The sequence below is a fragment of the Lontra canadensis genome, unplaced genomic scaffold (assembly GCF_010015895.1).
Source record: "Lontra canadensis isolate GAN:19392208 unplaced genomic scaffold, GSC_riverotter_1.0 scaffold33, whole genome shotgun sequence".
Taxonomy (NCBI): Eukaryota; Metazoa; Chordata; class Mammalia; order Carnivora; family Mustelidae; genus Lontra; species Lontra canadensis.
This window is the reverse complement of record NW_022631027.1, coordinates 7,628,149-7,640,523: the sequence shown is the minus strand read 5'-3', so window position 1 is coordinate 7,640,523 and position 12,375 is coordinate 7,628,149. Positions and strand designations below refer to the sequence as shown.

At 41.8% G+C, this 12,375-nt stretch overlaps 1 protein-coding gene across 1 annotated transcript in view; it reads left to right on the top strand.

The window, feature by feature from the left end:
• The window catches only part of ABCA4 (ATP binding cassette subfamily A member 4), a 125,327-nt gene extending 118,900 nt beyond the window's left edge, over positions 1-6,427 (top strand). Inside the window, exon 50 of the mRNA XM_032867270.1 lies at positions 6,068-6,427. Within this exon, the coding sequence (XP_032723161.1) occupies positions 6,068-6,073 (6 nt within the window). The 3' untranslated portion in view covers positions 6,074-6,427. The remainder of the gene's footprint in view (positions 1-6,067) is intronic.
• Positions 6,428-12,375: the final 5,948 nt, after the last annotated feature.

The following is a 12,375-nucleotide window of genomic DNA, read 5'->3' as shown; positions in this document are numbered from 1 at the left end:
ACTTCCTAGCAAATTCTCATTCCTCCCACCAGTTTCTTTTTTTTCTCAGTTTCAATGTTTTACCCCATTTTATTTTTTAAATAAGTTTGAGACCTGTTAAGTATTTGACTTGTATTTTTTATCCAACAAAAGAACTAAACATTTATGGGCTTTTTGCGCACTTCTTAAAATTGTATAACCTTATTTCTGAACTTACTCCCTAAGAAGTTTTTGTTTTGTTTTGTTTTGTTTTTAATTTTTTTAATTTATTTTCAGTGTAACAGTATTCATTGTTTTTGCACCACACCCAGTGCCCTCTCCAATACCCACCACCTGGTCCCCCCAACCTCCCACCCCCCGCACCTTCAAAACCCTCAGATTGTTTTTCAGAGTCCATAGTCTCTCATGGTTCCCCTCCCCTTCCAATTTCCCTCAACTCCCTTCTCCTCTCTAACTCCCCTTGTCCTCCATGCTATTTGTTATGCTCCACAAATAAGTGAAACCATATGATAATTGACTCTCTCTGCTTGACTTATTTCACTCAGCATAATCTCTTCCAGTCCCGTCCATGTTGCTACAAAAGTTGGGTATTCATCCTTTCTGATGGAGGCATAATACTCCATAGTGTATATGGACCACATCTTCCTTATCCATTCGTCCGTTGAAGGGCATCTTGGTTCTTTCCACAGTTTGGCGACCGTGGCCATTGCTGCTATAAACATTGGGGTACAGATGACCCTTCTTTTCACTACATCTGTATCTTTGGGGTAAATACCCAGTAGTGCAATTGCAGGGTCATAGGGAAGCTTTATTTTTAATTTCTTGAGGAATCTCCACACTGTTCTCCAAAGTGGCTGCACCAACTTGCATTCCCACCAACAGTGTAAGAGGGTTCCCTTTTCTCCACATCCCCTCCAACACATGTTGTTTCCTGTCTTGCTAATTTTGGCCATTCTAACTGGTGTAAGGTGGTACCTCAATGTAGTTTTAATTTGAATCTCCCTGATGGTTAATGATGATGAACATTTTTTCATGTGTCTGATAGCCATTTGTATGTCTTCATTGGAGAAGTGTCTGTTCATATCTTCTGCCCATTTTTTTATATGATTGTCTGTTTTGTGTGTGTTGAGTTTCAGGAGTTCTTTATAGATCTTGGATATCAACCTTTTGTCTGTACTGTCATTTGCAAATATCTTCTCCCATTCCGTGGGTTGCCTCTTTGTCTTTTTGACTGTTTCCTTTGCTGTGCAGAAGCTTTTGATTTTGATGAAGTCCCAAAAATTCATTTTCGCTTTTGTTTCCTTTGCCTTTGGAGACATATCTTGAAAGAAGTTGCTGTGGCTGATATCGAAGAGGTTACTGCCTATATTCTCCTCTATGATTCTGATGGATCCTGTCTCACGTTGAGGTCTTTTATCCATTTTGAGTTTATCTTTGTGTACAGTGTAAGAGAACGGTCGAGTTTCATTCTTCTACATATAGCTGTCCAGTTTTCCCAGCACCATTTATTGAAGAGACTGTCTTTTTTCCACTGTATATTTTTTCCTGTTTTGTCGAAGATTATTTGACCATAGAGTTGAGGGTCCATATCTGGGCTCTCTACTCTGTTCCACTGGTCTATGTGTCTGTTTTTATGCCAGTACCATGCTGTCTTGGTGATCACCGCTTTGTAGTAAAGCTTGAAATCAGGTAACATGATGCCCCCAGTTTTATTTTTGGTTTTCAGCATTTCCTTAGCGATTCGGGGTCTCTTCTGATTCCATACAAATTTTTGGATTATTTGCTCCAGCTCTTTGAAAAATACCGGTGGAATTTTGATCAGAATGGCATTAAAAGTATAGATCCTAAGAAGTTTTAAGTGATCTCTTATCTACACTTGATATTATTAAATCACCCAACTTCACATTTAGACATTTCTAAACCAAAGAATTCATAGGACAAGTTTTCAATTTCAACACGTATAGGTATACATGCCATATGGTGATTTGTTCCAGAATAAAGTTATAATAAAGGACTCTACTCCTAGATTCTAGATTACATCAGTGATATATAATAATATATGCTCTATTTATACTCAGGGTAGATACTTACATTCTTCTAGTAAGTGTGGAAAAGTTTAAAATAATCTATTTGGAATAATGGAATTCAAATTCTATTTTTGAAGCATAAAGACAACACTGGAACTTTGCCCAAAAGAGGTAGATCGTAATGATTGTAAATAGAAGTTACGAAATGTAGATAAGTAAACATCCTGACGTTATCTACCTCTGAAAAACATGATGAACAGACTTTTGGCCAGTGCTAATTTGTCTTACTATATCAATTCAGGTTTTATTAAAACTCTGTTGTCTCTTCAAGGGTGAACCTAAGTGTTCTATAGAATAGTGAAGCCTTATTCAGGATACTGTTTACTCATGAATCACCACGTACTAGCTGCACTGCTTTGACAATGCAGAACCTAAAGTATCTTTTCCAAATAGCTTAGCAAAAGGTATCTTCCTTTATATATAGCAGTGAGACTTGTTTTGTATAATTGCTCCTTAGTATAATCACATTTGAAAACTTAAATGTACTCTACTATTTTAGATATGTTCCTTTATAGCTGAACCTCCCACCAGTTTCTTAATTGCAAAAAAAAAAAAAAACCACAAATCTTACCACTGGTTGAAACACTCCTTTTCAAGGCCATGCTTGCAATGAATTTTTCCCCTTCCTCTTGACCAGTAGAGATCTAAAAGCTACTTGGCAAGGTTAACCTTGCATCCCATCTCCCTAGAGGACCCAGAAATGCCTAAGCAAAGGCATCTGTCCAGAGAATGATAGTTCTGCTAAGATTTTCTAGGCACTCTTCCTCATTTACAAATCTGATACTTAGTGTTTACACCTCTAGAAAATTATTCTTTGAAAGTCATTTGCAGTTATGAGCCTCTTTTAGAACTCACTGGGTAGCAAAAGTGTTTCCTAGAACTAACAGTGGTCTCCCCACCCAAACCTGGTATATTCTCTCTCAGAGGGCTAACACCAAGTCATCTCTGATCCAGGTAAGGGGCATTGATGGCCTGTGATCTGTGGCATTGAATTCCAAACTTTTCCCCCTTATTGGATGTGACCATTTTTCTATGTTGTTTGTCACATTTTAGTATAAAAATATTACAATAGAAAACCTACTGCAACACCTTTATTAAATTGGTATATTTTTACAATTAATTTGTGATTCAAACCCTAACTCTGACTTAATGACCTTACAAAGGTTAGAGAGAATTCTCTTGTATAATGTTATATGTAAATAAATGTCAGGAAACAAATAGTAATTACAGTCTTGTTTACATTATACCACTTTAAAATAATTTCCCCTAGTGTCAACAAGAAAAAGGTTGTTTCTCTCAGTAATTTATAGAAAACATTCACAGCCTGCCTCCAAATACATGTGACAGTGCAGCTACAGGAAATTCAGTCTCTGGTGGCTTTCCAGCCCCACTTGTGAGTGAAGGCTACCACCGGCATTTCATTATCTAGAGAGCAGTGTGTCTGGTTAGCAAGAATGCTTTGAATTCTTGAGGGACTCAGAACTGGATAATATCCTTTGGGATGAGGTTTGTGAAATGTCACAATCTTTTATGGAAACGAGTGAGGGTCAAGGTTTCAATAGATAACTAGGTGATAGATGATCAGTCAACTTAGAAATATCCTAAATGGGCTAATAAATTAATGACCATCATGTTTGTTTTCCAGAAGCAGGAACAACTCAGATAAGTTTCTGGCCCTTAGCCTTTTTTTGACTACAATTTTATTATTTTTAAGATTTTATTTATTTATTTGAAAGAGAGAGAGAGAGACAGAGTGAGAGAGCAGATCAGAGGGAGAAGCAGACTCCTCATTGGGGCTGGGAGCCTGATGTGGGACTCAATCCCACGACTTCAGGTTCATGACCTGAGCCAAAGTCAGTCGCTTAACCAACTGAGCCACCCAGGTGCCCCTGCAATTTTATTTTTTAATTGAAGTGTCATTAACATGCTGTATTATATTAGTTTCAAGTATACAACATAAATTATTGTAAAAACGTAGTGATTTGGCAATTATATGCATTACCAAATGCTTACCATAGTCACCATACAACATTGTTACAATATTACTGACTATATTCCTTATGTTATACTTCTCATCCCTATGATTTATTTCTTTTACAACTGGAAGTTTGTATGTCTTTATCTCCTTTACCCATTTCATCCATCCTCCCACCCCTCCCCCTCTGGCAACCACCAGGTTATTCTCTGAATTTATGAGTCTGTTTCTGGCTTGTTTATATGTTTTGATTTTTAGATTCCACATATAAATGAAATCACATGGCATTTATCTTTTTGTCTGACTTACTTCACTTAGCATAATACCCTCTGTGTCCATCCACGTGGTCTTGAATGGCAGAATTTCATTCTTTTATGACTGAATAATATTGCATTGTATATATGTGTCACATCTTTTTTTCTTTAGTTTTTTTATTTGGGTATAGTTGACACACAATGTTACATTAGTTTCAGGTGTGCAATATAATGATTCAGCTTCCCTATACTTTATGCTATGCTCACCACAGTACACCACGTCTTTATCCATTCATCTATCAGTGGACACTTGGGTTGCTTCCATATCTCGGCTATTGTAAATAATGCTGCAAAAAAAAATAGAATGCATGTTTCCCTTTGAATTAGTGTTTTTGTTTTCTTTGGGTAAATACCCAGAAGTAGAATTACTGGATCAAATGGTATTCCTGTTTTCTACAGTGTTTTCCAGAGTGGTTGCACCAATTTCTATTCCCCTAGAACAGTACACGAGGGTTCCATTTTCCCCACATCCTCACCAACACTTATTGTTTCTTGTCTTTTTGATACTATCCATTTTGACTAGTGTGAGGTGATATCTCATCATGGGTTCCGTTTGCATTTCCCTCATTATTAGTGATGTTGAGCATTTTTCATGTTTCTGCTAGCTATTTCTTTGGAAAAATATCTATTCAGGTACTCTGCATATTTTTAATTTATTAATTTATTTTAATCCATTATTATTATTATTATTATTATTAAGTAGGCTCCATGCCCATTGTGGAGCCCAATGTGGTACTTAAATTCACAACACTGAGATCAAGACCTCAACTGAGACCAAAGATTGGAGTTTAACCGACTGAGCCACCCCCCAGCCTGTTTTTGAATTGGATTTTTGGGGTTTTTTGGTGTTGAGCCTGATCCTTATTTATTGTTAAAGAGTTTCCATGTATGATTTATAGCCTTATCAATTCATTTCTGAAGTACCTGTAGTCTTGCCTGGGATCTTTGCCCCACCTCAAAGCATGTTCTTAGCCCTTAACACTAGGTTAATCGTCTTTTCAAGAGCTTGTGTGATTTTTAAGCTAGATAATTGATAAACCACATTTTGTCTGGATGTAGGCAGACCTACATTTAACCCTCCTTGCTGACACTCTTTCAATCCCCCACAACTGGTATAGGAATTCAGCCTTCTAACTGGAGACCTTGTCTCTCTAGTTAGAAAGGTGTCCCCTTCCTCAGGAGCTGGATATAATGCTTGAGTTTTGATCTGGAGCCTGCTGTCCTAAACCCTAGCTCCAATTTCTCCCACCCTTCCATGCCCTCATCAGATTTTCATGCTTCCCAGGAGCCACCTCTTTGGAAAATACACAAAGGGAATTCTGTACCTCATGAATGACCTAAATTATGACTTCTTGGCTTATAAGACAGGAAGAGTATGGTAACATTTTTAGGCTAAAAAACAAACCAAAAGATACCATGACAGCCTTTGGGAACTGCACAGAGAGCATAGAGTCCCTCGAAGAGGCAAGCATGTGCACCCAGACGGCATGAGCTTTCATAATGTCTATACCTAAGAGGTCATCTGGTCCAAACTTTTCACAGACAAGGAAACAAGCATAGCCCATGACCTTGGTGATCTGACCAACTCCCAGGATGCTCCACTGAGCTTCCTTCAGCAATTGACAGCTGTTTAACTTTGAAAATTTAAAAGCTGATATGCCATCTCTTCACAAAACCAAGATGACAAGAGTCCATCTGATCTCCTTCCACAGGTCTGATCTCCATACTACTCATTCCCTAGAGCTGGAGAGAAATTCTGGACAGCTGGAAAGGCAGGAGCCTTTGCCATATGGTCATCTGATTGGACCTGCTCAGCCGCAGAAACAAACCCAAGCAGGCCATACCGCAAACTCTGAAGGGGACTCTTGCCAAGAGCAACCACAGCTGACCTCCTCACCTGAAACACCTGATGAGGAAACTGACCCAGCCAAACGAATGCAAAAACCCTTCTTATCTGGCCCATCCTATTAGTAGCTCTGACTCCATATCACACTCACTTGCAGTGGATCTGCTGTCCTGTGTGTGTGTGTGTGTGTGTGTGTGTGTGTGTTATTTTTAAGGAAAAAATAAAGTACAAATGTACTTATCACAGACCGTTTGAATCCCCTCATCTCCATGGTGTGCCCCATCTGGTATTTAGACATCCTTTGTGTGGGTGTAGCTTCCTGTCATGGTATGAGCTTCTGTGAGCGCTGCTGCCACAGAAGTGCTAGTCATGGCAAGGTTCTGCAAAGCTGGGGTGGATGTGAATGGACTGGTCTTGATGTTCCATGTCAAGTCTGCTTTGTAGGGTTTGAAGAAAACACCCAACTGGCAATGCACGTAAACATTATCCATTGTCAAAGGGTATTAGCCAAATCTAGGTTTCATGGCTGTTTGCCCAGCTTATTTGAGTGCCTATCTCATAGGTATAATTAGGACAGGAGACAAAGAGGTAAGGACAAGTGAGAGTGGATGCTTGGTTGGACATGATATCCAACTTGTCTCTGTAACAGTTTACAGATGTCATATAATACTGTGCCATTTCCACGGTGCTGACGTGTGCATCTTCTGCAGGGGTGTCAGGGAGTAGTGGCTCATGGGACGTCTAATTATTTGCAGAAAAGCTCACGAAGAATCAGAACATAATCATTTTAAACCAAACGATTTGGGGGACACCTGTGTGAGGGAGGGGGGCATAAGCACTCATTTGTGGTGGGCTTTGGTGGTTTTAGGAAGGCTTCTAGGACTGGAAAGAGTCCGGTATGGGGAAAATCCCACACTGCCTCGGGAAGGGAAGCTCACTTTAGCTGTCTGTCTCTACCACACCTGAGCTCTCCATTGGCAATGTCTGGGTCATTTTTGACATTTTCCCCAGCTCCTGACACACAAGAAACACTCAACAATTACTTGCCAAACTGAACACTATAAAAACCCAGCAAAGAAAAGTATACGGAAAAAAGTAGGTCCAGGAAAATGATACCTCAAAAAGCTAAAGATAGCAGCAAAGGGCGGGTAGAGCAACAGGGATGCCATGCTTTTAAAAAAATACCAATTACAAAACACAAGCAGGAAAAAAAATCAAGGAGGAGGAGGCATGTCCACACTTCATTTGGGTTTGAGGAGAATTCACGTTGGCAGTGTGGCTCAAATCTCCTGAGAACGTGTTACTCTACTGAAAGGTCTCCTAGTCTGGTTGAATAAGGGAGATTTACCAAGAAGAAGAAGAGAAAACGGAGAGTCAGTTCAGAAAACAAGACCACTCAGGAGATATTCCAGGAATATGACTTGTCAGATCTTCTCAGGTTCCAATTCTTTGGGGAGCTCAAGACTTTGGAATAGTGGGAATCTAAAGAGAATCTCTTTCACTGTGAGTAAAAGACTCATGGAAACCTTCATTTGTGCCTGCTATGATGACTCTCCTAAAGAGACAGTAAGGGGAAAGTGGGGCAGATGACAAGCTTTGGATCTGAAAGATTCTTTGTGACACCCTGGGTACTTGCCCAGAGACCAGTAAAGACAGAGTTCTGTCCCAGCAGGGCTGCAAAGCTTAAAGAGAAAAGATGTTCCCTAGAAATATGACAGTGTCACGTGGGTGGGACAGCTGTTTCAGGCACCAAAAAGACTTAGCCCACAGGCCTCAAGCTATGTGAGACTTGGTTTCCTAAATGTGGTAATTCAGTGCCTCAGCAGATCCTGAGATAATAGTTTTTGACTCCTGATGTTCACAGGGAAGAATTACAACATTTTGTCCAAGGTGGTTGTCAAGTTGAGGAAAGTTAGGTACTAGAAGTTTCAGATTCATAGAACCACAGGTTGGTAGAACTACAGAATACCTCCGTGCACAAAAACTAAGCCCTATCTAATTGTTCTGTTTTGTATTGTTTTATTGAGAAAGGAAACCAAATCCAAAAGATTAAATTACTTGGCGGGCCCTGCAGCTTTCCCCATAGGCCCCACTCTGGTCCTTCTCCAGTTAGTTCACTCCCATGTCTAATGAGACAAAGTCTGCTTATAGGGCCTGTGTGGACCTCTTTCTTGGGTCATAGGTAATCCTTGATCATGTGGGCTCATGTCTGTACATGGCACATGAGGCCTCTTAGGAAAGCAAGAAAGGGAGGTGAGCCATGGGGCAGCTGGCTCTGTGGCAGCATAGCCCAGCGGGGAGCTCCATGGAAACCAACAAGTCAGAATTTGAATCTGCATCATCATGAAGGTCACTATTTAGTAGTTTGTTAGCTTCACTGATATACTTAAAGAACTGAGATATATATATAGCATGAGGTCTCCTAAAAGTCCTCTCCTCGGAGCCTTTCCCAAAGCTCACCATGACACACGCTCAGCTTTCTGGACTGGTGCCTGATATTAGGGTTCCCATCTTGTGGGGCTTTGCCTAAACTCTTGATCTTGTACATTTGTAACATTCGTAAGGAATCACATCTTACTGTCACCAAATCCCATAGTCTTGGGTCATGGCGAGTTTCAGGAAGCACGTTTCATCTTCAAAGCCCAGCACAGAAAGCACCTGGTCAGACAGCATTCGGGGCACCCAGCTGAGTAGCAGTGCTCTGTTTGTTTTCCACCAGAGCCTGGCATTCTCTTTGTTCTTGAATGATACTGACTGCTGCCAGAGAAGCAAAGGGGTAACAGAGAAGAGAAAGAGAGAAGTGGGGGCAGAAGAGGAACAGAAAAAATTTACTGGTCCTTTTTCTGGGAATTAAGTTGCGGAGAAGACACAGCCTCTATCTCCATGGTGTTAACATTCTCAAGCAGGGATCAGCACACTTGCTGTAAAGATAGTCGACATTTTCCACTTTACATGTCATACAGTCTTATACAAGTTGAAACCCTCAGCTTGGCCTTTGTGGCACAGAAGCTGCCCTAGATAGGACCTAATGGAATGGCTGAGGCTGTTTTGGCCACAGGCCATACTGTCCCACTCATTCCAGTGAGTAAGCAGAGTTAGGGTTAGAGGGATGGCAAAAGCAGCTCGGGACACCTATTAGGGACCCCAACCCCCTGTCGCCTTTCCCCCGCAAACTGAGCAAAAATAATTCTTAGGATGGAGAATGGGGATGATTTTTGAGCTCAGAAACTATCATCTTAGATCTCCAGTCTTGACTGATGCTCCAAAATACAAGATAATCCTTATCGCTAACAACCAACAGCAGCCAGCCTACAGGAAGGTGTCGTGGCATTTGGCTTCTCACCTGCTTCACATCCACTGCATCTCCCGCAACAAGATATCAATTCCTGCATAAAGCAGCATCTAAGGGACCAGCTCCAAATATCCATGTTCGTCTCCTCAGCTGATGAAGAAGCTCTACAGAAACAAAATCGCATGGTCAACCAATTGACGACTTCAAATTTGAGCTCTCAGGCAAAAATGTCAGGGAAGAGCCAGGAAATCTGCACATATTTTTAGTTCCCTCTTTGGAGCAAGTTTCCCTTTCTTGGAGTACCCCGTGCTATTTACCACTATAAAACTAAAAGCCTTGAGAACTACAGAATGCTAAGCAATTATAAGGTAACTTTATACTTGTTTAAAATTCTAATTATCATCACTTGCTGAGATTCTGACCTGATGTGTTTTCCTCTACTATAGGCATGACTTTTCTCGCCATCCTGAGGCTCAAAATCTCAGAGTCACCTTCCTCCTCCTCCTCCTTCACACTCTGCATTTGGCTAGGTGCCAAGATGCAGCATCCAATGTCACTAAGTCAGTCCCGGTTGTCCCTCTTGTTTTGCTTTTATCACTGCCCCTTCTGCACTACCTTTACTACCTTTCACCTTGCTGATGTTCCAGCTTCTAACTGGGCTGGACTGTCTTCTCTCCCACCCATTGATTCTGTCCTCTGCTTCCTAAAATTGAGCTCTTGAATTGTTCAGTAATCATTACTGAGCAGCTATTTTGAAACAGGCACTGTGCTAATCACTGGGAAACAAGAACAAAGCCCTCTGGTTGGGAAGTTGTCCCAGAAATAGATCAGTTCAAGCCGTAGGGAAAGAATGCCATAGACTGAATGTTTATTTCCCCTCAGACTTCATGGGATGAAATCTAACCCCCCCATGAGATAGCATTTGGAGGTGGTGGGGCCTTTGGGAGGTGATTAGATCATGAAGGTCGAACCCTCACGAATGGGATTAGTGCCCTTATAAAAGAGACCCTGGAGAGCACCCCCTGCCCTTCCTGCTATGTGTGGTTACAGGAAAAAGGCAGCAGTCTATGAACCAGGAAGCGGGCCTTCACCAGACGCCGTATCTGCCAGCACCTCGCTCTTGGACTTCTAGCCTCCAAACCGTGAGAAATAAATCTCTGCTGTTGAGAAGCTCCCCTAGTCTGTGGTAAGCGATGGGGGCAGTCTGAATAGACTGAGACAGAGGGAAGAGAGAAAGAGAGAGAGGATATGCATGAAAGACTCACAGGAGCCCAGGGAAGGCCCATTCAGTCCTGACAGGCAGGAAGTAGAAAGGAATAGGGAAGTCTTCCCAAAAGGCTCACTCACCTACTGACATGTTCAGGGATCTTCATACCCCTCACAGTATGGTTCAAAACCTTCACCTTGGCATTTCATTTGTCCCCAGTTTACCCTTGCAGCTTTATTTCTTGTCGGTCCCCACTATGTATGTATAATCCAGCCAAACCAAATCCCTCCAAGGTCTTCATTTTCCTCTTTTTGTTGAATCATTCTCTTCCCTCCTAGCATCCAGATGTAAGGAACTCCTAGCATTCAATAAGAAAAGACAAACAGCCCAAAGGAAGAATGAACAAGGAATATGAATAGGCACTTCACAGAAGAGGAAACTCAAATTGTCTCTAAACATGTGAAAAGATGCTTAATCTCACTAGGAATCAAGGAAATAGAAACCCACAAAACAGGATACTACTCCACACCTATCAGGCTGGCAAAAATTAGAAAGTCAAATAATACTGCTTTAAATCAGCTTGGGCTGCTGTAATGTAGTACCATACACTGGATAGCTTATGACCAACAGAAACATATGTCTCACGGTTCCAGAGACGAAGTCAGGGTGCCAAGCAGATCGGGCTCCGGTGAGAGCAGCCTTCTGAGTTAGATTGCCGGCTCTTTGTTGTATCCTCACAGGCAAAAAGAGAATGATCTAGCTTTCTAGCTTCCTCTCACAAGGGCACTCATCTCATTCGTAAGGGCTCCACCCTCATGCATGATTACCTCCCAAAGACCCCTACCTCCTAATACCATGCCACTGGAGATTAGATTTCAGTGTATGAATGTTAGGAGAACACAAACATTCAGTCCATAAAAAAATATCAAATCCAGCCAAGTCCAGGTTATGGGAAAACTCTCGCAGGCCACCCTGTGTTCAGAGATTGGCTGGGAGGACGTACAGGATTCACCACACAGTTGTAGTCATGGCTAAGGTTTATTACGGCACTGTAGTTTCCATTGTCTTTTTCCATAATGACAGGGTCATGGCATGCAGGGTTGCCCAGGGAGGGACTGCATTCCTCAAGTCTTGTAATAAGGTGTGGTCTTGTCACTGAGTTCACTCTGGCAGAATGAAGCAGAAGGGATCGTGTGCACCATTGGAACGGGAATGCCCCTCCATGCTCTCTTCCCTGATCTGCTGTCTGGGCTTGGTCTTGTGCCAACCCAGCTTCAACAATGGAAACACTCTCAAGGACTCGGGGTGATAGAGCTACAAAACAGAAGGACTCTGGGTTCCTGAGTGTGTGTATGTGTAGCGGGGAGCGTTGGGTAGGGGCGGAGCTGTCCAGCAATGCAGGACACATTCCCCACAAAGTATGAGGTGGCCCAAATTAGTTCATGTCTTGGTTATTGTGGCCTAGCTTGGTTGACTTAAGTAATGTGATAGAAATATCATTTTTGACTCACCCAACAGCCAAAAATGAGTCCTTCTAGACTCCAGCCAAGAAGCCAGTGCTGTAACAGGCCCCCAGGCCCTATGCATTGGCAGCAAGAGGCCCTGGATCAACCACAAAGGAGTTTGCTTAGAGAAGAAGTAAACTGTGCTCTCCATCCCAGGCGGGGAAGCACGC